Genomic DNA, 25,622 nt, shown 5'->3' on the forward strand with positions numbered 1-25,622 from the left:
GCACGGCCGATAATGGCGCCCCAAACAGGGCGATACTGAATTTTTCCCCCTAAGAGTAATAGAGTGACTAAGGGAGATGTGGGCCCATTAAAGACAGACGCAGGCGATAAGGTAATGATAGATTTATTAAACACATTTAAAAAAATTTGTTCATAGAATGTGGGTATCGTTGGCAAGGCCAGCATTTATTGCCCATCCCTAATTGCCCTGGAGAAGGTGGTGGTGAGCCGCCTTCTTGAACCGCTGCAGTCCGTGTGGTGAAGGTGCTCCCACAGTGCTGTTAGGGAGGGAGTTCCAGGATTTTGACCCAGCGACGATGAAGGATCGGCCGATATATTTCCAAGTCAGGCTGGTGTGTGACTTGGAGGGGAACTTGGAGGTGGTGGTGTTCCCAGATACTTTGTATCTGTTTGCACAGAGGGTAAACTACCAGTGCTAGAAGGGAAACTAAAAATAAATCAAGGAGCGGAACTTATTGTATTGAATATTAGTTTTTTTTTAAAGTATCAATGGAGAAAATAATGGGACTTAGGATAGATAAAACTCTAGGACCTGGTGGCTTCCACCCCAGGGCAAGGAAATAGCAGAAGCATCTTTCAAATATCTCTTGCTTTAGAAATTCTGCTGTTACACTGAAAAATTGCTAATGTCACTCCATTATTTAGGAAGGGTGTGAGCGAGAAACCAGGTAACCACAGGTCGGACATCGTTTGTGGAGAAGTTACTAGACTCTATTATTAGGGGTAGAGTGGCTCAGTACCAAAAAAATTTAAGGGGGGAGCGTCGACAGTGAGCAAATGGAAGTTGAGGTGCAGATCAGCCGTGATCTAATTACATGGCGGAGCAGGCTTGAGGGGCTGAATGGCCCACTCCTGTTCCTGTGTACTGAACAGTGTGCTGCGCGGGTGGGCTTGGGCGGGAGTGAGAGACAACCTCAGGGCCAGTGGGAGTGAGAGACAACCAGAGAGCCAGTGGGAGAGAGAGACAACCAGAGAGCCAGTGGGAGAGACAGACAACCTCAGGGCCAGTGGGAGAGAGAGACAATCTCAGGGCCAGTGGGAGTGAGAGACAACCTCAGGGCCAGTGGGAGAGAGAGAGACGACCAGAGGGCCAGTGGGAGAGAGAGACAACCTCAGGGCCAGTGGGAGAGAGAGACAACCTCAGGGCCAGTGGGAGAGAGAGACAACCAGAGGGCCAGTGGGAGAGAGAGACAACCAGAGGGCCAGTGGGAGAGAGAGACAACCAGAGGGCCAGTGGGAGAGAGAGACAACCTCAGGGCCAGTGGGAGAGAGAGACAATCTCAGGGCCAGTGGGAGTGAGAGACAACCTCAGGGCCAGTGGGAGAGAGAGAGATGACCAGAGGGCCAGTGGGAGAGAGAGACAACTTCAGGGCCAGTGGGAGAGAGAGACAACCTCAGGGCCAGTGGGAGAGAGAGAGACAACCAGAGGGCCAGTGGGAGAGAGAGACAACCTCAGGGCCAGTGGGAGAGAGAGACAACCTCAGGGCCAGTGGGAGAGAGAGAGACGACCAGAGGGCCAGTGGGAGAGAGAGACAACTTCAGGGCCAGTGGGAGAGAGAGACAACCTCAGGGCCAGTGGGAGAGAGAGAGACAACCAGAGGGCCAGTGGGAGAGAGAGACAACCAGAGGGCCAGTGGGAGTGAGAGACAACCAGAGGGCCAGTGGGAGAGAGAGACAACCAGAGGGCCAGTGGGAGAGAGAGACAACCAGAGGGCCAGTGGCAAGGGAGCTAACGAGAGACAGGAGGATGATTAGGGGCAGAGATGTAATGGGGTGCAAAAGAAAGAATGAGCAGGAAGAGAAATAAAATGTGGGAAGAAGACAGAGATAATGAAGTGGAAATATAGAGAAAATGGGAAAGATACAACGAGAGAGATATGATGAAGATGAGACGGATTAAATGGGAAATAATGAGGGAGAAAGAAGGACAGGTGATTATTAGGGGGACAGACACGGAGGTAATGAAGAGATAGAGAGATAATTTGTGTCAGAGAGGCAGGGAGATAGGAGGGAAATTTGCAATGAGATAATGAGAGAGATGGAGGGGGGAGGGACGGGGGGGAGTGATTTATACTTGGGCGCTGTATGTGTTAGCAGGACATTAACCCCTTTGTGTTTCTCTTGCAGGTCCCTGAACGGGTACGTATCCAGCGGCCCTGAGACTTCCGCGGACGTCAGTTGGAAATAATTAGCAGATCTGGTTTTCCCCCTCTCGCCCCCTCAGTGAGGAGATTGACAGCTGGTTACCCCTCCCCCCTCTCCTACCCCCCCCCCTCCACTCCCCCCGCCCTCCCCCCCGCCCCCAACACCCCTCAGTGATGATTGCCTGCACTCCCGGCTGATCAGCTTCAGATAGCTACCCTACCTAACAAGAGATTTGCACAGGGCTGGGACCCCCCTCCCGGTATTCCGACGTCTTGGGGGGAAAGGGTGTCCAGCTGTGGTGAGGGTACAGTCCATCTTTCTGACTCCTCTGCCATCACCCGTTTAGTTCCCAAGATGTCCGTTTTAGCTCCCTCCACGTGGAACAGCCCCAGGCTCTCCCGCTGCAACGTTCCAATCATTTGTTGAATCAGTCCAGATTGTTCTCCTCCCCTGCTCTGCACTATCAATTCCACGTGTCAATCTCTATCTGTGCGAAGAGTGTCCTGATATCGGTCTTAAATTTATCTCTCGCTAGTTTGAACGGGTGTCCTCTTGTCCATCTCTCACAGTTTAATGTCAAGTCATTTTCTGAATTTATCTTTGCCATTCATAGAATCTTACGGCATAGAAGGAGGCCATTCGGCCCATCGTGTCTGTGCCGGCCAACAAAGAGCTACCCAGTCTAATCCCACTTTCCAGCTCTTGGTCCGTAGCCCTGTAAGTTACGGCACTTCAAGTGCAGATCCAAGTACTTTTTGAATGTGATGAGGGTTTCTGCCTCTACCACCCTTTCAGGCAGTAAGTTCCAGACCCCCACCACCCTCTGGGTGAAGAAAATTCTCCTCAACTCCCCTCTAAACCTTCCCCCAATTACTTTAAATCTATGCCCCCTGGTTGTTGACCTCTCTGCTAAGGTAAACAGGTCTCTCCTATCCACTCAATCTAGGCCCCTCATAATTTTATACACCCCAATCAAGTCTCCCCCTCGGCCTCCTCAGTTCCAAAGAAAACAACCCCTCCTTTTCCTGCTTTTTTCCAGTTCTGACGAAAGGTCATCGACCTGAAACATTGACTCTGTTTCTCTCTCCACGGATGTTGCCCTGGCCTACTAAGTTTTTCCAGCGTTTTCTGTTGTTATTTCGGATTTCCAGCATCCGCAGTATTTTGTTATCGCCCAGCCGATCCAATCTAACAGGACTAGACAGACTAGATGCAGGAAGGATGTTCCCGATGGTCGAGGGAGTCCAGAACCAGGGTTCACAGTCTAAGGATAAGGGGTAAGCCATTTAGGACAGAGATGAGGAGGAATTTCTTCACCCAGAGAGCGGTGAACCTGTGGAATTCTCTACCACAGAAGGCAGTTGAGGCCAATTCATTAAATATATTCAAGAAGGAGTTTATATTTCTTAAAGCTAAAGGGATCAAGGGATATGGGGAGAAGGCAGGGACAGGGTACTGAATTTGGATGATCAGCCATGATCTCATTGAATGGTGGAGCAGGCTCGAAGGGCCGAATGGCCTACTCCTGCTCCTATCTTCTATGTTTCTATCTTTCCTCATAGCTCAAATTCGCCAGTCCTGGCAACATCCTCGTAAATCTCCTCTGTACCCTCTCGAATGCGATCACATCCTTCCTGTAGTGGGGTGACCAACTATCTTGTATCCCTCTGTAAGATCACCTCTCAGACACCTCCTGCCCAAGCTTAATAGCCCAAGTCTTGGCAGCCTTTCCCCGTAACCCAGACCCCGACACTGCAGAGCAGCCCTGTGCTTCTTTTCTGCGCTGGTTCCAGTGTCTGAAGGTCTCCATTGTGACCAGAACTGGAGATAGTTCTCGAGGTGCGATCTGACCGGAGCCCTGCAGGAAGCGAGCATGACCTTTGGGGATGGATTCTAGTGGTTTTTGTTGATTGGGGCTCGACATTGGTTGGATGTGTCACCCAAAAGGTAGGTGGGACATTTTGTGAAGTACCTCATGGTCACAGTTCTCTCTTGGAGCTCATTTCCAACCACCTTTGAGCCTTCAGCTGCCTGGGCCTTGAGCCCTGGAATTCCCTGCCTAAACCTCTCCACCTCGCTCTCTCCTCCTTTAAGACGTTCCTTAAAGCCTACCTCGTTGACCAAACTTTTGGTCATCTGCCCTAATTTCTCCTTAAGTGACTCGGTGTCAAGTTTTTATTTTATAAAACTCCTGTGAAGCCCCTTGGGGATGTTTTTCTACGTTAAAGGCACTATATAAATGCAAGTTGTTGTTGTTCAGAGAGCAATTGCCCAGAACCCTATTCACCTGAATTGGCCCAGGGCCTTTTTCAATCTGTTTTCTGTTGTCTCGCCCAAGAGATTACACGGCATGCCGACGGGTGGGAACAACTCGGGGGGTCATGCAGCTTCGTTGCAGCACGATTGAACGGGACGGACTCAATGGATGCCCTGGTCTTTTTCTGCCCATCTTTCTCCTGTGTTGAGTCTACTAAGACCCCGAGGACCCTTTCAGCTGCCCCGCTGGCTGGTTCCACACCCATTTCTGGACTCGGCTCACTGCCCATTTTCCCTGCCTCTCAGGAGGCTGGAGTGTCTGGAACGAGGGGGGTCACAGCTCAGGATAAGGGCTTGGCCATTTAGGACTGAGATGAGGAGAAATCTCTTCACTCAGAGGGCGGTGAATCTTTGGAATTCTCTACCCTGGAGGGCTGTGGAGGCTCAGTCGTTGAGCATATTCAAGACAGAGATCGATCAATTTTGGGGAATTAAGGGATATGGGGATCGGGCGGGAAAGTGGAGTTGAGGTCGAAGATCAGCCATGATTTTATTGAATGGCGGAGCAGGCTCGAGGGGCCAAATGGCCGACTCCTGCTCCTATTTCTTCTGTTCTTATGACCCCTCTGACTGTCGGGTCCAACATAATTTATTTCCCACCCAACTGACAGCAGTTCCGGCAGCTGTGAGACGGGGATATCCCAGTGCCTGCTCATAGGTTAGGCCGCGTTATGGCTTTGGTTTATGGGCAGGTTGACCTATGTATGACCCGTGAGGCCATCCAGAGGGGCTGGCGTTAAGCCCTCACCATTGTCGACGTTACTTTTGGCAGTGGCTGGCTGGTCCCCCTGGACATCTGGCTAAAGCAGGCACCCAGTGCCCAACTAACCATGTGGCCACTGACATGAATCTTGCCATTCATATGGAAATGACTTATGAAATAATACTGGGCGGCCTGCTGGTGGCGCTGACCAGGGAGAGTATAAATACTCGGGCATGGGCCCAGCTTGCTCAGGACATTCTTTAACAGGAATTAGTGAAGGACACAACTAGACTTCCATGTTGAAAAACAGTGGATTAAAGCCTTGTTTAATACTTTTTTTAAATTCATTGATGGGATGTGGGCGTCGCTGGCTAGGCCTGCATTTAGTGCCCATCCCTAATTGCCCTTGAGAAGATGGTGGTGAGCCGCCTTCTTGAACCGCTGCAGTCCATATGGTGTAGGTACACCCACAATGCTGTTAGGAAGGGAGTTCCAGGATTTTGGCCCAGCGACAGTGAAGGAACGGCGATACAGGTCCAAGTCAGGATGGTGTGTGGCTTGGAGGGGAACTTGTAGGTGGTGATGTTCCCATGCATCTGCTGCCCTTGTCCTTCTAAGTGGTAGAGGTCGCGGGTTTAGAAGGTGCTGTTAGAACATAAGAACATAAGAAGTAGGAGCAGGAGTAGGCCATACGGCCCCTCGGGCCTGCTCCGCCATTCAATAGGATCATGGCTGATCCGAACCTAGACTCACGTCCACTTCCCTGCCCGCTCCCCATAACCCCTAATTCCCTTATCAGCTAGGAAACTGTCTGTCACTGTTTTAAATTTATTTAATGTCGCAGCTTCCACAGCTCTCTGAGGTAGCAAATTCCATAGATTTACTACCCTCTGAGTGAAGAAGTTTCTCCTCATCTCAGTTTTGAAAGGGCAGCCCCTTATCCTAAGGTTATGCCCCCTAGTTCTGGTCTCACCCATCAGTGGAAACATCCTCCCCGCATCCACCCGATCAAGCCCTCTCACAATCTTATATGTTTCGATAAGATCGCCTCTCATTCTTCTGAATTCCAATGAGTAGAGGCCCAACCTACTCAACCTTTCCTCATAAGTCAACCCCCTCATCTCCGGAATCAACCAAGTGAACCTTCTCTGAACTGCCTCGAGAGCAAGTGTATCTTTTCTTAAATATGGAAACCAAAACTGCACGCAGTATTCCAGGTGTGGCCTCACCAGTACCCTGTATAACTGAAGCAAGACTTCCCTGCTTTTATACTCCATCCCCCTTGCAATAAAAGCCAAGATTCCATTGGCCTTCCTGATCACCTGCTGTACCTGCATACTAACCTTCTGTGTTTCATGCACCAGGACCCCCAGATCCCTTTGTACTGTAGCACTTTGCAGTTTCTTTCCATTTAGATAATAACTTGCTCTTTGATTTTTTCTGCCAAAGTGCATAACCTCACACTTTCCAACATTATATTCCATCTGCCAAATTTCTGCCCACTCACTTAGCCTGTCTATGTCCTTTCGCAGGTTTTTTATGTCCTCCTCACTCACTGCTTTCCCTCCCATCTTTGTATCGATAGATTTATCTAGATAGAACTATCTTAGCTAGATACCTATAGGCTTCCCAATCCCTTGTGGTTGCAGTCTCAATCAGAGGGTTCGATTGCAGGAGGCTTTGTTCACCTCAGAAACCGCCACTTATTAAAACAACAGTTGCACGAAAGTGGATGAAACTCATCTCCCCCGCCTCTCCGGCTGCACGCATTTCACAGAAGGACGCAGGCTGGAGCTTGCTCAAAGAATGCAACTCGCTTCACAGTTGAAATGATACTGGGAAACTATTCACACTTGTGGTATCTGACACCTTGTCAACCCACCGCCCAGCGCCCCAAGCCATTACTGCGCTGTAACACGCTCCAACCTGTGTCGTGTCTACCGTGTGGAAATGCGACTCTGTCCCGCAGTAACTAACTGAGTGCCAGGACCCAGTTACCCAAAGAGAAGATAGCATAGCGAGTCTGGGGCCGGTTCCTCCAGGGCTCACCATCAACCCTCCAACCCAACCAGTCGATGCACAAGTGTCAGCCGTGGCCCAGTGGGCCGCACTCTCATTTTCTCAATCAGAAGGTTGTAGGTTCAAGTCCCACTCCAGAGACTTGAGCACATAAATCTTGAAGGAGCTTTGGCGAGTTGCTGCAGTGCATCTTGTAGATGGTACACACTGCAGCCACAGTGCGCCGGTGGTGGAGGGAGTGAATGTTGGAGGTGGTGGATGGGGTGCCAATCAAGCGGGCTGCTTTATCCTGAATGGTGTCGAGCTTCTTGAGTGTTGTTGGAGCTGCACTCATCCAGGCAAGTGGACACTCAGACCAAGTGCCTAGTAGTTTTCATACATCAGCCACCATCTCCCACTACTGACACCAATCGGGCTGATCCGGCAGTGAGGGAGCTGAATCACAGAAGGACGCGCACTGTAGCCGTTCAGTAACATTAAGCAAGACGTGGCTTGTTCGGCCATCCCTCACTGTCGGGCGAGTGGGAGCCTGAGTGGATTGTTAAGTAGGAGAAACAACAACTTATATTTATATAGCGCCTTTAATGTCCCCCGGGCACTCCACAGGAGCGATTATCAAACAAAATTTGACACCGAGCCTGCAGTGGGGGAAAGAGCTAAAATGACATCGCTGGCAGTTTCACTGAACGGTGTAAGAAAGACAGGTGCTAACGTGAAAGGCCACATCTGTAAAGATACGGTCAAGATAGCTGACCTTTGAAGAGATAAAACAATTAAATGGAGACGGGATGTCCAGCATTTCAACTGCCTTTAAACAGCTTTATTGCCTAGGTCACATTCCAAGGTGTCTTTTAATTAGCATTCAGCAGTTTGAGTGATTGATTGAGGAGGCAGTTTATACATGTTTACATTAAGATTCGTAACCAATCTGGGAAGGTGCATGCAGGCCAAGATCCAATCAGGTTGCAGGAATGAATTGTGCATGAGGCTGCCATGCTTATTGTAATGTATAAAAATGTAGTGTGTGCTGTAACAATTTGGAGAAGTCTGGCTAAGACAGAGCTGACTGTCTCCCCACCGGGGTAATAAAGACAACTTGACTATCGATCTAAAAACCTTGTGTGGAGTGTTGGTTTAAAATACTCCACAACAGAGCCACATAAGGAGATATTAGGACGGACGACCAAAAGCTTGGTCAAGGAGGCAGGTTTTAAGCAGCGTCTTAAAGAGGAGAGAGAGAGAGGCGGAGAGGTTTAGGGAGGAAATTCCAGAGCTTAGGAGCTTGGCAGCTGAAGGCACGCCCGCCAGTGGTGGAGCGATTAAAATCGGGGATGCGCAAGAGGCCAGAATTGGAGGAGCGCAGATGTCTCGGAGGGCTGGAGGAGGTTACAGAGATAGGGAGGGGGTGAGGCCATGTAGGGATTTGGAGAAAGTAATGAGGCAGCGTGTAATCACACGCTCCGCTGTAATTAACAGGTTCGCTCACACCTCTAATAATTATTCTGTCAAGTTTCAGAACCAGGCCTCCCACTTTGGCAAAAAGTTCTTCCGTTATCAGAAGCCTGCGTTTTACTCAGGCAACTACGTCAACAGCCGGGCAGTGGCTCGGCGCCTGCATCTCCCTCCGGGCCAGTACATCATCGTGCCGTCCACGTTCAAGAAGGACATGGAGGGAGAGTTCTTTCTGCGGATTTTTGCAAAGAAAAGCAACGCGTCCAGGTACAGCATCAAGGGGAATGGAGTCATTTCACCCTCTGCGGAATGTCAGTGAATTAACACATTGCACGGCTCCGGTGCAAACATTCATTGCTTCAAAAATGATCGTAGCGCCTGAACATAATGTCCCAATTGGATGTAACGTAGCTGGGTGTAACATGCCGCCCAAAGTCAGCTTAAAAATTGTTGGGACCGTGGGCCACCAAGAACATTCGAGGCCCTTGAGAGGGTACAATTATCAGGAAAGATTGAATAGGCTAAGGCTCTTTCCTGTGGAAAATAGAAAAACTAAGAGGAGACCTGAGAGAGATCTTTAAAATTATGATGACATTCATAATCAGGATAAACCCAACCCGGCCAAATACCGCCCCATCAGTCTACTCTCAATCATCAGCAAAGTGATGGAAGGTGTCATCGATAGTGCTATCAAGCAGCACTTACTCACCAATAACCCGCTCACTGATGCCCAGTTTGAGTTCCGCCAGGACCACTCGGCTCCAGACCTCATTACAGCCTTGGTCCAACCATGGACAAAAGAGCTGAATTCCAGAGGTCAGGTGAGAGTGACTGCCCTTGACATCAAGGCAGCATTTGACCGAGTGCGGCACCAAGGAGCCCGAGGGGGACCAGGGGGGAGACTCTCCACTGGCTGGAGTCATACCTAGCACAAAGGAAGATGGTTGTGGTTATTGGAAGCCAATCATCTCAGCCCCAGGACATCGCTGCAGGAGATGCTCAGGGCCGTGTCCGAGACCCAACCATCTTCAACTGCTTCATCAATGACCTTCCCTCCAACATAAGGTCAGAAGTGGGGCTGTTCACGGATGATTGCACAGTGAACTACTCGATTCACAATTCCTAAGAGAATGAAGCATTCCATTGCCTTATGTAGCAAGACCTGGACAACATCCAGGCTTGGGCTGATGAGTGGCAAGTAACATTCGCGGCACTTTCTGCCAGGCAATGACCACCTCCAACAGGAGAGAGTCGACCGTCACCAAATTCCCTACCATCAACATCCTGGGGGGGTCACCAGTGTTCAGAAACCCAACTGCACCATCTCCGCACTTGTCTGGATGGGTGCAGCTCCAACAACACTCAAGAAGCTCGATACAATCTAGGACAAAGCAGCCCCGCTTGATCAGAACGCTATCCACCATCTTAAACGTCCACTCCCTCCCCCATCTGGGTTAAAATCCCTCCTGTTGGGTTTTGAGTCCCCGGTGTTCCTGGGATTAACCCCCTTGGAGTTTCTGGGTTTAACTCGCTGGGGTATCTCTCACATTCTTTGAGACAGTCACAGTCAATGCAATGTGCTTTTATGGGCAGTTCTACTACTGATCGAGTTGTAATCATCTGCTTCTGTTTTTACAGAGAGAACAGCATCTCTACCAGTGACTTCAACCCGGAGGTAATTGTGAGGGACGGGGAAGGGGAGTGAGACCCGCAGGTGTGGGCTCAGTGACGCTCCAATCCCTCAGCACTGTCCCATCAAACACCCCCAGGGCAGTTAGAGCACGGGATAGATACAGAGTAAAGCTCCCTCTACACTGCCCCATCAAACACTCCCAGGGCAGGTACAGCACAGGTTAGATACAGAGTAAAGCTCCCTCTACACTGTCTCATCAAACACCCCCAGGGCAGGTGTAGTGTATGTAACTGTTCTACCTTTAAGAGAACTATTGTATGTAACCGTCCACCTTTAAGAGAACTATTTTAGGTGTGGCACTACTTTATCCTGGCTGCTGTATACTGTAATACCGACGGTGACCACACCGGTATATAAGTGCTGTGGCAGAATTTATTGGGCAGATTCGCCCTGACCTTCGAATAGTAAAGTCCTGTTTAAGTTACTCTTGTAGTCTGTGTATTACTTCGTTATACAACCCACAGACTTTACAGCAGGTACAGCACGGGGTTAGATACAGAGTAAAGCTCCCTCTACACTGTCCCATCAAACACTCCCAGGGCAGGTACAGCACGGGTTAGATACAGAGTAAAGCTCCCTCTACACTGTCTCATCAAACACCCCCAGGGCAGGTACAGCACGGGGTTAGATACAGAGTAAAGCTCCCTCTACACTGTCCCATCAAACACTCCCAGGGCAGGTACAGCACAGGTTAGATACAGAGTAAAGCTCCCTCTACACTGTCCCATCAAACACTCCCAGGGTCAGGTACAGCAGGAGTTAGATACAGAGTAAAGCTCCCTCTACACTGTCCCCATCAAACACTCCCAGGGCAGGTACAGCCCGGGTTAGATACAGAGTAAAGCTCCCTCTACACTGTCCCGTCAATGTGCATCAGCCCCAATCTTAGGTGTGAGCCACTGGGTCATTTTCCATTTCCTACCTCGATAATCTCAGTCTCTAAATTATTGACGGTTTGGATTGAACATTCTTGGGGTTTAAATTGTGACTGGCGACACTCCCGCTCTTGCAGCCAGAGAGGGGCTGGGCTGCATTCACCTCGTGGACTCAGGACCTGCAGTTTCCATCCTCAACAGCATGATACTGATTGCACAGTGACGGATCTGTGCATTACCACTCCCACCGCCCCCCGCCCCAATCATGGCTGATAGTTTCGCTCGATTCTGTGACTTCTCTGCAAGTGCAACGTTTTAGGTTTAATTTGTCTTCAATTTCTGCCTTGTCTTTTGTTCCAGATTGTTTGGACAGAGCCGGACACTGCCAGCACGGAAGGAACAGTGTTGGACCTTCTGAAGGATGCTACAAGCCTGGTATGTGTTATCCTGTGCAGGAGCCAGAGCCTGTGGGCTGGATTTTATCAATGGAGGCGTGTAGGAGGCGGGACTCCCACTTTCGGGGTTGTAGTCCCGCCTCCATCGCATTGTGGCCAACCAACGCGATTTTCCCTTGATTGACCTTGTTGAGCCCGCCCAGTGGGCTCAGCAGGCCAATTAAGGGCCACCCGGCAACAGGTGACGTCACAGATTGACATTTCATCTGTCAAGAGCTTTTGACAGATGAAATATCAGCATTTGACAGCTGTTTGAAGCTGTCAAACACTGACAGTCTGTACTCCAAGTTAATTCCTTCCTCTCAGGCTGATTTAGAAATTTCTCCAGAACAGAAAGCAGAGGCTGCAACTTTTGACAGCTCGCGGCCATTCTGCTTTCTGTGCCGGTGAGATGAGGGACTCCCGAGACCTGAAGGGAGGAAGCCTGCATTAGTAAGTAAAGGTAAGTAAAACTTATTTAAACACTTTACACACACCAAACACACTTACCTCTGCACTCGTGCACCCATCACTCACCTGAACACCGGACATCTCGACCCCTCCACGTCCTTCAGCCCGACGGTCCGCCTCGCTAACTTGGCGTGGTTTGGAGCCGTCGGGAATCCCACACTTCAGCAATAAAAATAGGGATTAGGCTAAAAACTGCCTGTTAACTACCTGTTATCAGGCAGTTAATTGGCACTAATCCCCTTCCCGCCTCGGGGAGGCGGCTCCCAGCACAGGTCGGGTACCCACCTCCTGGGAAACAGGCATGGAGGCGGGTTGGGGGCGGGAAGGGTTCGTGCTCCCCGATTTTGCGATTTTAACACCCCACACGCCTCCAATCCCGCCTCCACGGCCCTGGGAAATTCTAGCGCTCTGTGTCAGCCCGTGGCTCAGTGGGCAGCACCCTTGCCGCTGAGTCAGAAGGTCGTGGGTTCAAGTCCCACTCCAGGGACTTGAGCACAAAAATCTAGGCTGACACTCCCAGTGCCGTGCTGAGGGAGCGCTGCATTGTCAGAGGTGCCGTCTTTCGGATGAGACGTTAAACCGAGGCGCCGTCTGCTCTCTCAGGTGGACGTAAAAGATCCCACGGCACTATTTCGAAGAAGAGCAGGGGAGTTCTCCCCTGGTGTCCTGGCCAATATTTCTCCCTCAATCAACACTAAAACAGATTATCTGGTTATTATCAACAACAACTGTTATGTTCATAAATAAATAGATGTTTTCACTATGAACAGCTAGCTTGAGCTAGTCATTTATTCAGCCATGTGCACTATGTACAGGCATCCATCTTGACTACTGCCTTGTGGGTAGCCCACTACTAAACATACAGCTCCACCTAGTGTACCATTCTAGAATGACATGTTACTGATCGTTACAACAACAACAACAACTTGTATTTATATAGCGCCTTTAATGCAGTAAAACATCCCAAGGTGCTTCACAGGAGTGTTATAAGGCAAAAAAATTTGACACTGATCCACAGAAGGAGAAATTAGGGCAGGTGACCAAAAGCTTGGTCAAAGAGGTTTTAAGGAGTGTTGGAAAGAGAGGTAGCGAGGCGGAGAGGTTTAGGGAGGGAATTCCAGAGCTTAGGGCCCAGGCAGCTGAAGGCACGGCCGCCAATGGTTGAGCGATTATAATCAGGGATTCTCAAGAGGGCAGAATTGGAGATATCTCGGGGGGTTATGGGGCTGGAGGAGATTACAGAGATAGGAAGGGCGAGGCCATGGAGGGATTTGAAAAGAAGGATTATCACATTGCTGTTTGTGGGAGCTTGCTGTGTGCGTTTCCTACATTACAACCGTGACTACACTTCAAAAGTAGTTCATTGGCTGTAAAGCGCTTTGGGACGTCCTGAGGTCGTGAAAGGCGCTATACAAATGTAAGTCCTTTCTTTTTTTTGGTACGCCTTACCTCGAGCCAGCTGGTTTCTTCATTCAGATTTACGGCGACCAGAACAGGAAATGTCCCCGCACCTGGCTATGGGTTAATGCCAGGTGGGTTATCCTGCTTACTTCACGGCTGTGTTGTTAACTGTGTGTCCCTCTCTCTTACAGAACAACACCCTGAGTGCCTCAGGATTTATGGAGATCTTCAATTCAGGTTTGTGAGACCTCACGACAGCGTGAGTCAGAATTGGACACGCTCTCTCCCTTCACAAGCACCCCCAGGTCTCTCTGTTCTTGCGCCCCCTGTAAAATTGTACCATTTAGAACATAAACACATAAGAAGTAGGAGCAGGAGTAGGCCATACGGCCCCTCGGGCCTGCTCCGTCATTCAATAGGATCATGGCTGATCCGAACCTAGACTCACGTCCACTTCCCTGCCCTCTCCCCGTAACCCCTAATTCCCTTATCAGCGAGGAAACTGTCTATCTCCGTTTTAAATTTATTTAATGTTGCAGCTTCCACAGCTCTCTGAGGTAGCAAATTCCATAGATTTACTACCCTCTGAGTGAAGAAGTTTCTCCTCATCTCAGTTTTGAAAGGGCAGCCCCTTATTCTAAGATTATGCCCCCTAGTTCTAGTCTCACCCATCAGTGGAAACATCCTCACCGCATCCACCCGATCAAGCCCCCTCACAATCTTATATGTTTCGATAAGATCGCCTCTCATTCTTCTGAACTCCAATGAGTAGAGTCCCAACCCACTCAACCTTTCCTCATACGTCAACCCCCTCATCTCCGGAATCAACCGAGTGAACCTTCTCTGAACTGCCTCAAGAGCAAGTATATCTTCTTAAGTGTGTATGGTCTCTCCTAATTTTTTCCTACCAAACCCGTATAAAACACCAGTTTGGCCCCAGCTGGAGTATTGTGTCCAATTCTGGGCACCGCACTTTAGGAAGGACCTGAAGGCTTTGGAGAGGGTGCAGAAGAGATTTACCAGAATGGTTCCAGGGATGAGGGACTTCAGTTATGTGGAGAGACTGGAGAAGCTGGGGTTGTTCTCCTTGGAGCAGAGAAGGCTAAGAGGAGGTTTGATGGAGGCGTTTAAAATCATGAAGGGTTTAGATAGAGTAAATAAAGAGAAACGGTTTCCAATGGCTGAAGGGTCGATAACCAGAGGGCACGGATTTAAGGTGATTGGCAAAAAGAACCAGAGGCGACATGAGGAAAAACATTTTTACGCAACGAGAGGTTAGGATTTGGAATGCGCTGCCCGATAGGGCGGTGGACACAGATTCAATAGTAGCCTTCAAAAGGGAATTGGATAAATACTTGAAGAAAAAATTGCCGGGATCTGGGGAAGAGCAGGGGAGCGGGACTAACTGGATTGCTCTTCGAAAGAGCCGGCGCAGACTCGATGGGCCGAATGGCCTCCTCCCGTGCTGTGCTATGATTCAGAGCAGCAGAAAATATACTGTAATATAAAATTGCTTTTGAATATTAATTATTTTTCATTGTATTTCTCTCTCTCTCAAACTCTCTCTGTCTCTATCTGTCTATCAATCTCACTGTTTCTTTCTGTCTCTCTCTCCCTCTCTGCCTGTCTCTGTCTGTCTCGCTCCATCCCTCTCTCTCCCAACAGCCTCCTCTGATAGGTTCCACCTGACCCTGGAGACATGCTGCAGTTTGGCGTTTGCATTGAACGTATCTTTTACAGAAACTGTTTGCTAATAATGTGAGGCGGGGGTCAGAGTGCGCTGTGGTGAGGCCGGGGGACAGATTTCACTGTGGTTTGGGTGGGGGCCAGAGTTCTCTTTGGTGTGGACAGAGGTCAGAGAGCGCTGTGGTGAGGGCAGGGGTGAAAGTGCGCTGTGGTGAGGGCGGGGTTCAGAGAGCGCAGTGGTGAGGGCGGGTCAGAGAGCGCTGTGGTGAGGGCAGGGGTCAAAGTGCACTGTGGTGATGGCAGGGGTCAGAGTGCGCTGTGGTGAGGGCAGATGTCAGAGTGCACTGTGGTGGGTGGGGTTCTGGTCTCTCAGTGTGAGGGGAGGGGTCAGGTCTCGGACAGTGTGCGGTGGGGTCAGGTCTCAGACAGTGTGAGGAGGGGTCAGTACGGTGGTCTGAATCCTCCCGCTGATGTGGGATCCCATGGAGTTTTATAAATTAACTTGACCAGTTGACCAAGCAACAGACGATTCCAAAATTGGGTCTGACCAGTAGGACCTCTGTCAGAAACCTGTGAATCATTGGTGTAAAAACCTTCAAAACAGTTTGCTGTTGTCTGCGATTTCTGACCGGTTTCTGAGTTTAAGAAATACCCTTAACGTTTGGGAGCAGAACCCGGGTCAGCATGGATGGCTGAACTCCATGAGGCAGAGCAACTGGTGACTCAGGTGCTGAAACTGGAGGTGAGTAAATCATCCCTTGGCGAGTGAGGGAGGGAGAGAGAGTGAGGGAGAGAGTGAGGGAGAGAGAGAGTGGAGGAGAGAGAGAGTGAGGGAATGTGATGAAATAACTCTTGTGTTCTGGCATTTGTATTGTTGCTGTTGTTGTACTTGTTAATGTCTGGAATGTTCTACCGGTGTAACCACTAATGCTCCTCCCTAGCCCCGCCCCTCTTCTGGAATGTTCTACCAAGGGCTGGGTCAGTGATGAATGATGGTTGCCCTGTGTTAACTTGATGCCATGTTCTTACTTAATAAAAGCCTTTAGTTTTAAGCTTTAACCTCTTGGATTCAGGCAGTTATTTGGCACATCAGGGAGAGAGAGAGAGAGAGTGAGGGAGAGAGAGTGAGGGAGAGAGAGAGAGTGAGAGAGAGAGCGAGTGAGGGAGAGAGAGAGAGTGAGGGAGAGAGAGAGAGAGGAGAGAGGGAGGAGAGAGAGAGAGTGAGGGAGAGAGAGAGTGAGGGAGAGAGAGAGTGAGGGAGAGAGTGAGGAAGAGAGAGAGATTGAGGGAGATTGAGGAAGAGAGTGAGGGAAAGTGTGAGAGAGAGAAGGTGAGCGAGAGAGAGAGAGAGGAAGAGGGAGTGAGGGAGAGGGAGAGAGTGTGAGGGAGAGAGAGAGGGAGAGTGTGAGAGAGTGAGAGTGAGGGAGAGAGAGAGGGAGAGTGAGGGAGAGAGAGAGTGAGAGTGAGAGTGAGGGAGAGAGAGAGGGAGAGGGAGAGGGAGAGGGAGAGAGGGAGAGTGAGGGAGAGAGAGAGTGAGAGTGAGAGTGAGGGAGAGAGAGAGGGAGAGGGAGAGAGAGAGAGGGAGAGTGAGGAAGAGAGAGAGTGAGAGTGAGGTTGAGGGAGGGAGTGAGGAGAGTGAGGGAGAGAGAGAGGGAGAGGGAGAGAGAGCGAGAGAGATGGAGGGAGAGAGTGAGGAGAAGAGAGTGAGAGTGAGGGAGAGTGTGAGAGAGTGAGAGAGAGAGAGGGAGAGAGTGAGAGTGAGGGGGAGAGAGTGAGAGTGAAGGAGAGAGAGGGAGAGACAGAGAGAGGGAGAGAGAGCGGGAGAGTGAGTGAGGGAGTGAGTGAGGGAGAGAGGGAGGGAGAGAGAGAGTGAGGGAGAGTGTGAGGGAGAGAGTGAGGGAGAGAGAGGGAGAGCGAGGGAGAGAGAAAGGGAGAGAGAGAGAGAGAGAGGGAGCGAGTGAGGGAGAGAGCAGGAGGGAGAGAGAGAGGGTGAGGGGGAGAGAGAGAGGGAGGGAGGGAGGGAGTGAGGGTAGAGTGAGGGAGAGAGAGAGTGAGTGAGAGAGAGAAGAGACAGAGGGAGAGATTGAGGGACAGAGTGAGGTGGAGGGTGAGTGACGAGTGTGAGGGATGGTAAGTACACGATCTCTCGGAGAGGGCTGTGCAGAGGGAGAGTGTGATGGACGAGTGGCTGTCGTAACAGGGACACTGGGGTTTAACCGGGGGAGCTTGCGACCGGCTAACGATTCCACCTCTTTATGATTTCAGAGTATTTTTGACAAGTTTGCGGATGAAGATTCTGGCCTGATGAACTCCATCGATCTTCGCCCAGCGTTGTCTCTCGCGGGTGAGACTGACCCCTGGTATCAGGTTGTAAATGGTCTTGTCTTCGAAGATCCCGAGCCTACGCTGGCCGGAAGAAGCGGAGTGACCGCTCGCCCAGCTTGAACCGGACTCTCCGGATTGGGGGTGGACAGGGGGAGGTGGTGGGTGGGGTGGGAGGGGGGAGTGCGGGTGGCGGCCCTCAGTAATTGTCACAACCAAGGCAGCACCGTGAGCGCCCGGCCACGATAGTCGGCCTCGCCAGTTCGCCCCCCCCACCCCCTCAGATACGGCGCCGGGGATGAATCCCACGTGAGAATGGGAACGGCGGCCCTGAGTGCTCCTGGGAACCGGGCCGCGACCCTGACCTCAGCCAGCTCTCGGAGTGACAGTCCCCCTGGGGCTCACTGTGACCAGAGCAATCAACACAGCCTTGAGGCAAGGGCGATGTCAGAGGGCACCAGATGGGATGGGGAGACAGCTGGAGAAAAAGAGCATTTACCCTCCAGGAAAAATTGAATCCTGGCTCCCTCAGGCCTGAATATCTCCCCTCTCCCTGAGCCTACAGGTGACTGCCCTCTTCCTGACGCTACTAGCATCTCCTGTCCACCTAGACCTTAAGATATCTCCCCTTCCCCCTAGACATACAGGTATCTCCCCTTCCCCCTAGACATACAGGTATCTCCCCTTCCCCCTTGACATACAAGTATCTCCCCTTCCCCCTAGACATACAGGTATCGCCCCTTCCCCCTAGACATGCAGGTACCTCCCCTTCCCTCTAGACATACAGATATCTCCCCTTCCCTCTAGACATACAGATATCTCCCCTTCCCCCTAGACATACAGATATCTCCCCTTCCCTCTAGACATACAGGTATCTCCCCTTCCCTCTAGACATACAAGTATCTCCCCTTCCCTCTAGACATACAGGTATCTCCCCTTCCCTCTAGACATACAAGTATCTCCCCTTCCCTCTAGACATACAGGTATCTCCCCTTCCCTCCAGACATACAGATATCTCCCCTTCCCCCTAGACATACAGATATCTCCCCTTCCCTCTAGACATACAGGTATCTCCCCTTCCCTCTAGACATACAGGTATCTCCCCTTCCCTCTAGACATACAAGTATCTCCCCTTCCCTCTAGACATACAAGTATCTCCCCTTCCCTCTAGACATACAGGTATCTCCCCTTCCCTCTAGACATACAAGTATCTCCCCTTCCCTCTAGACATACAGGTATCTCCCCTTCCCCCTAGACATACAAGTATCTCCCCTTCCCTCTAGACATACAGGTATCTCCCCTTCCCCCTAGACATACAAGTATCTCCCCTTCCCTCTAGACATACAAGTATCTCCCCTTCCCTCTAGACATACAAGTATCTCCCCTTCCCCCTAGACATACAGATATCTCCCCTTCCCCCTAGACATACAAGTATCTCCCCTTCCCTCTAGACATACAGATATCTCCCCTTCCCCCTAGACATACAAGTATCTCCCCTTCCCTCTAGACATACAGGTATCTCCCCTTCCCCCTAGACATACAGGTATCTCCCCTTCCCCCTAGACATACAGGTATCTCCCCTTCCCCCTAGACATACAAGTATCTCCCCTTCCCTCTAGACATACAGATATCTCCCCTTCCCTCTAGACATACAGATATCTTCCCTTCCCTCTAGACATACAAGTATCTCCCCTTCCCTCTAGACATACAAGTATCTCCCCTTCCCTCTAGACATACAGATATCTCCCCTTCCCTCTAGACATACAGATATCTTCCCTTCCCTCTAGACATACAAGTATCTCCCCTTCCCCCTAGACATACAGATATCTCCCCTTCCCCCTAGACATACAAGTATCTCCCCTTCCCCTAGACATACAAGTATCTCCCCTTCCCTCTAGACATACAGATATCTCCCCTTCCCTCTAGACATACAGATATCTTCCCTTCCCTCTAGACATACAAGTATCTCCCCTTCCCCCTAGACATACAAGTATCTCCCCTTCCCTCTAGACATACAAGTATCTCCCCTTCCCCCTAGACATACAGATATCTCCCCTTCCCTCTAGACATACAGATATCTTCCCTTCCCTCTAGACATACAGGTATCTCCCCTTCCCCCTAGACATACAGATATCTCCCCTTCCCTCTAGACATACAGATATCTTCCCTTCCCTCTAGACATACAAGTATCTCCCCTTCCCCCTAGACATACAAGTATCTCCCCTTCCCTCTAGACATACAAGTATCTCCCCTTCCCCCTAGACTAACAGATATCTCCCCTTCCCTCTAGACATACAGATATCTCCCCTTCCCTCTAGACATACAGGTATCTCCCCTTCCCTCTAGACATACAGGTATCTCCCCTTCCCTCTAGACATACAAGTATCTCCCCTTCCCCCTAGACATACAAGTATCTCCCCTTCCCCCTAGACATACAGATATCTCCCCTTCCCTCTAGACATACAGATATCTTCCCTTCCCTCTAGACATACAAGTATCTCCCCTTCCCTCTAGACATACAGATATCTCCCCTTCCCTCTAGACATACAGATATCTTCCCTTCCCTCTAGACATACAGATATCGCCCCTTCCCCCCACCACTCCAGCATTCCAGCAGGTCTCCCACACACTGTGTTTAAGGTGGATTTGTTTCTGTCTCTTCCAGGGTTTGACTTGGATTCCAGGGTCCACCAAGAGCTCTGGTTACGACACAGCACCAACACCAGCACCATCTGCTTCAGTCACTTCGTCAGCTGCTTGACCAAGCTGCAGAAGCTGTTCGGTGAGCAAATACTCGCATTCATTTTATATTCCACCTCCCCCCCGCCCCCACACACCCACTGCCCGCCCCCAGTTTTACTTCAGGAGTTCTCCTCGGTCCAGCCGTTCAGGGGGCGACAGTAGGCCAGTGCGCCACGGGCTGCGTTCCTCCAGTGTCGGCCGTGGCTCAGTGGGCAGCGCACTCGCCTCTGAGTCAGACGGTTGTGGGTTCACGTCCCGCTCCAGGGACTCTGAGCACAAAAATCCAGGCTGACACTCGCAGTGCGGTGCTGAGGGAGTGCTGCACTGTTGGAGGTGCCGTCTTTCAGATGAGACGTTAAATCGAGGCCCCGTCTACTCTCCCAGGTGGACAGAAAAGATCCCACAGCCACTATTTCGAAGATGAGCAGAGGGGAGTTCTCCCCGGTGTCCTGGGGCCAATATTTATCCCTCAATCAACATCACTGAAAGAGATTGGCCCATAAATTCCGTTCCCTACGGGTGTGTACGCGCTGTGTGCTCACCCGTAGGACCAACGGAAGTGCCGGTTTTGTGCATGCGCTGGAAACCGGAACTTCCGTTCTTCAAAGGAAAGGGCTTCGCAGCGGAAACGCCTGCGCCGGACAGGCAGCGCGTACAGTTGCAACATCCGTTTTTTTCAGCAGTTGCTTCAGTCCAGGTAAGTCTGAAACAGCTGCGCCCAGAAAAGCAGGCGCAGGGCCTGCTTCTAACAAGGTAAGAGGTGAAGAAAGTAAAAGAAAACTTTATTTTATACTGATTTATCCTTTTAAAATACTTTAAAGAAAGGTAAGTTTATTTTTAGCCCCGTTACAAACTTTCATTATTTTTTTCAAAAATTTAAATTTTTGTTTAAAATAGTTAATTTATGGAATTTATAGTCATTTTAAAAATGTGATTAAAAAAAAAATTATTTGAAGTTTTACTTCTGTTTTGGGGCTGATCTCTATTCATAGATTTGACAGCTGTTCCTGTCAAATTTATGAATGGAGATTCCCTGCTCTGATTGGCTCCCCATGGCCCACGTGATCCCAGGGATGCTGCGGACTAACTGCGCCCCTGGGGTACGCGGGCCCTGCACACCGGCAGTTTAAAGAGGCACATCATCGGAATTCTGCGCCTCCCGGGAGCCCTCCGGCCCAGGCGCAGATTTTTCAGGATTGGAATTTCTGGGCCAATATCTGGTCATTATCATGTTGCTGTCTGTGGGAGCTTGCTGTGCGCAAATTGGCTGCTGCGTTTCCCTACATTACAACAGTGACTACACTTCAAAAAAAGTACTTCATTGGCTGTAAAGCGCTTTGGGACGTCCTGAAGTTGTGAAAGGCGCTATAGAAATGAAAGTCTTTCTTTTTGGCTGGAGAAGTTTCCCAGCACCCGTCCTTACTCCTAATTGTCCCGTGTTTAACTGGTGCCCCGGGATTTCAACCCTTCACTCCCGGGACATATTTGCTCAGATCCAGCTTTGTTAATTCTGCTCATCAACCGGAAAACATCAGTTACTGCGCCGGGCTCGCGTCACGGGATATAATAACCGGCCACGGGCTGCTAATAACACTCTCTCCGTTTGTTTCATGTCAGCCATTTTTGGGAGGCTGAAGAGCAACCGTGACAGCTCAGGTCCCGAGAGCATCGACGAGGTGAGTCACAGCGAGTGATCCGTGCGACAGCTGAGGGCTTTGCACAATGTTGCGGTGGGTCGCAATCCAACTCAGGACAGGGGGTGTCCGGTCCAACTCAGGACAGGGAGTGTCCGGTCCAACTCAGGACAGGGAGTGTCCGGTCCAACTCAGGACAGGGAGTGTCCGGTCCAACTCAGGACAGGGGGTGTCCGGTCCAACTCAGGACAGGGGGTGTCCAGTCCATCTCAAGACAGGGGGACGTCCAGTCCAACTCAGGACAGGTGGTGTCCATTCCAACTCAGGACAGGGGGTGTCCATTCTAACTCAGGACAGGGGGTGTCCATTCTAACTCAGGACAGGGAGTGTCCAGTCCAACTCAGGACAGGGGTGTCCATTCCATCTCAAGACAGGGGGACGTCCAGTCCAACTCAGGACAGGGGGTGTCCAGTCCAACTCAGGACAGGGGGTGTCCGGTCCAACTCAGGACAGGGAGTGTCCGGTCCAACTCAGGACAGGGGGTGTCCATTCCAACTCAAGACAGGGGGTGTCCAGTCCAACTCAGGACAGGGGGTGTCCGGTCCAACTCAGGACAGGGGGACGTCCAGTCCAACTCAGGACAGGGGGACGTCCAGTCCAACTCAGGACAGGGGGTGTCCGGTCCAACTCAGGACAGGGGGTGTCCATTCTAACTCAGGACAGGGAGTGTCCGGTCCAACTCAGGACAGGGAGTGTCCGGTCCAACTCAGGACAGGGAGTGTCCGGTCCAACTCAGGACAGGGGGTGTCCGGTCCAACTCAGGACAGGGGGTGTCCAGTCCAACTCAGGACAGGGGTGTCCATTCCATCTCAAGACAGGGGGACGTCCAGTCCAACTCAGGACAGGTGGTGTCCATTCCAACTCAGGACAGGGGGTGTCCATTCTAACTCAGGACAGGGGGTGTCCATTCTAACTCAGGACAGGGAGTGTCCAGTCCAACTCACGACAGGGGGTGTCCATTCTAACTCAGGACAGGGGGTGTCCATTCTAACTCAGGACAGGGAGTGTCCAGTCCAACTCATGACAGGGAGTGTCCAGTCCAACTCAGGACAGGGGGTGTCCATTCCAACTCAGGACAGGGGTGTCCATTCCATCTCAAGACAGGGGGACGTCCAGTCCAACTCAGGACAGGGGGTGTCCAGTCCAACTCAGGACAGGGGGTGTCCGGTCCAACTCAGGACAGGGAGTGTCCGGTCCAACTCAGGACAGGGAGTGTCCAGTCCAACTCAGGACAGGGGGTGTCCATTCCAACTCAAGACAGGGGGTGTCCAGTCCAACTCAGGACAGGGGGTGTCCAGTCCAACTCAGGACAGGGAGTGTCCGGTCCAACTCAGGACAGGGAGTGTCCAGTCCAACTCAGGACAGGGGGTGTCCATTCCAACTCAAGACAGGGGGTGTCCAGTCCAACTCAGGACAGTGGGTGTCCAGTCCAACTCAGGACAGGGGGAGTCCAGTCCAACTCAGGACAGGTGGTGTCCATTCTAACTCAGGACAGGGGGTGTCCATTCTAACTCAGGACAGGGAGTGTCCAGTCCAACTCAGGACAGGGGGTGTCCATTCCAACTCAGGACAGGGGGTGTCCATTCTAACTCAGGACAGGGGGTGTCCATTCTAACTCAGGACAGGGGGTGTCCATTCTAACTCAGGACAGGGAGTGTCCAGTCCAACTCAGGACAGGGGGTGTCCATTCCAACTCAAGACAGGGGGTGTCCAGTCCAACTCAGGACAGGGGGTGTCCGGTCCAACTCAGGACAGGGAGTGTCCAGTCCAACTCAGGACAGGGGGTGTCCATTCCAACTCAGGACAGGGGTGTCCATTCCATCTCAAGACAGGGGGACGTCCAGTCCAACTCAGGACAGGTGGTGTCCATTCCAACTCAGGACAGGGGGTGTCCGGTCCAACTCAGGACACTGGGTGTCCGGTCCAACTCAGGACAGGGGGTGTCCAGTCCAACGCGGGATGGTGGATTCCAGCACCGAAGCGGAGCCTCCGTGCTGGGAAAGCGGGAAAGGATGGACCTGAGCAGGTGCAGACATTGAGCTATCTCCCATTTCTCTTTTCCCAGTGGCTCCTGCTCTTCATCGGGATCTAAAGTGCTAAGCGCCTGGGATCCGCCCGGCTGGGATTGGCAGATGGATCCAAGGTGGAATCGCAGGGACCATCACGGAACGTGGACCACTCCACAGCTCCAGATATTCGTGCCGGAGTTTTAATTTTGCTTCACTTCCAGTTTGCGGCTATCAATATTTGGCAAACGCTGCTCAGATATATTCACGCTTTGTAGGTGAGGCGGGACAGTCTGAGAGACACCAAGCCCTCTCGGAGTCTGCACCCGGTTCAATTCCGGATCACTGACTTCCTCAGACTTGCCTTCCTGCGACAGCCTTTGAAAAGCCAAGCTTGGTGCCCCATAACCGCTGCTGCTGGTGTTTCGGCCTCACTCTCCAGCACCTGGGTTTCCTGACCGTAACCTCAGCTGAATGGGTGTGTCGACAAGTGGCGGTGTGGGTGTGCCTCGGTGAGCGGGATACTATCCAGCTGTATCGGTGAGACAAGCGCTGGGTGTTAATAATTGTCATGGGTTAATAATAAAATTAAACATTGCAATGCATTTTTCAGTTTGTTCTGTCATCGGTTCGGGGGTAGCGGAGGTGTCTGTATGAGAGTGCAGCTTACACGGGGCCAGCGGGGAGTGTGTACACTGTAATATTGGCACAGCGCGTGTGGATGATGTGGGTCGCTGGGAGTGGGTCACTAATTACAGGCAGTCCCTGACACACTCCCGGGGACTCCCTGTAAATACGGACACACTCCCGGGGGCCCCCTGTATGTACTGACACACTCCCGGGGACCCCCCTGTACATACTGACACACTCCCGGGGACCCCCCTGTAAATACTGACACACTCCCGGGGACCCCCTGTATGTACTGACACACTCCCGGGGACACCCTGTAAATACTGACACACTCCCGGGGGCCCCCCTGTAAATACTGACACACTCCCGGGGACTCCCTGTAAATAATGACACACTCCCAGGGACCCCCCTGTAAATACTGACACACACCCAGGGATTTCCTGTAAATACTGACACACACCCGGGACTCCCTGTAAATACTGACACACTCCCGGGGACCCCCTGTATGTACTGACACACTCCCGGGGACCCCCTGTACATACTGACACACTCCCAGGGACCCCCCTGTAAATACTGACACACTCCCGGGGACTCCCTGTAAATACTGACACACTCCCGGGGACCCCACTGTAAATACTGACACACTCCCGGGGACTCCCTGTAAATACTGACACACTCCCGGGGACCCCACTGTAAATACTGACACACTCCCGGGGACGCCCTGTAAATACTGACACACTCCCGGAGACCCCCTGTAAATACTGACACACTCCCGGGGACCCCCCTGTAAATACTGACACACTCCCGGGGACCCCCCTGTAAATACTGACACACTCCCGGGGACCCCCTGTAAATACTGACACACTCCCGGGGACTCCCTGTAAATACTGACACACTCCCGGGTATTCCCTGTAAATACTGACACACACCCGGGACTCCCTGTAAATACTGACACACTCCCGGGGACCCCCTGTATGTACTGACACACTCCCGGGGACCCCCTGTACATACTG

At 51.3% G+C, this 25,622-nt stretch overlaps 1 protein-coding gene across 4 annotated transcripts; it reads left to right on the top strand.

The window, feature by feature from the left end:
* Positions 1–6,636: 6,636 nt before the first annotated feature.
* Positions 6,637–24,584, top strand: LOC147096781 (calpain small subunit 2-like). 4 transcript variants are annotated; one of them, XR_015074552.1, is made up of 8 exons: positions 6,637–8,922; positions 10,294–10,330; positions 11,584–11,658; positions 13,721–13,766; positions 15,195–15,256; positions 15,884–15,957; positions 17,481–17,559; positions 20,203–20,259. XR_015074552.1 is itself a non-coding variant. In XM_085973401.1 (8 exons), exons 3-8 carry the CDS (start codon positions 15,229–15,231, stop codon positions 24,063–24,065), a joined length of 384 nt encoding a protein of 127 aa, XP_085829527.1. In that variant the 5' UTR covers positions 11,586–11,658; positions 13,721–13,766; positions 15,195–15,228; the 3' UTR covers positions 24,066–24,584. The 4 variants fall into 4 exon arrangements, 2 of the variants coding, with proteins under 2 accessions (XP_085829527.1, XP_085829528.1); XR_015074553.1 differs by having other exon boundaries at positions 8,438–8,922; positions 15,887–15,957; XM_085973401.1 differs by lacking the exons at positions 6,637–8,922; positions 10,294–10,330 and adding exons at positions 21,897–21,955; positions 24,039–24,584 and having other exon boundaries at positions 11,586–11,658; positions 20,203–20,319.
* The last annotated feature ends 1,038 nt before the right edge of the window (positions 24,585–25,622 follow it).

This window comes from Somniosus microcephalus, chromosome 34 (assembly GCF_052327205.1).
Source record: "Somniosus microcephalus isolate GS21.2 chromosome 34, FLI_Smic_1.0, whole genome shotgun sequence".
In the NCBI taxonomy this organism is placed as follows: Eukaryota; Metazoa; Chordata; class Chondrichthyes; order Squaliformes; family Somniosidae; genus Somniosus; species Somniosus microcephalus.

What these genes read in the sequence shown, in the direction of transcription:
- LOC147096781 (XM_085973401.1), top strand. Translation starts at nt 15,229, where the DNA reads ATGCTGCAGTTTGGCGTTTGCATTGAAC. An exon ending in GTTTGGCGTTTGCATTGAAC is followed by an intron (nt 15,257 to 15,883) that starts GTATCTTTTACA and finishes AACGTTTGGGAG; the next exon opens with CAGAACCCGGGTCAGCATGG. An exon ending in GTCCCGAGAGCATCGACGAG is followed by an intron (nt 21,956 to 24,038) that starts GTGAGTCACAGC and finishes CTCTTTTCCCAG; the next exon opens with TGGCTCCTGCTCTTCATCGG.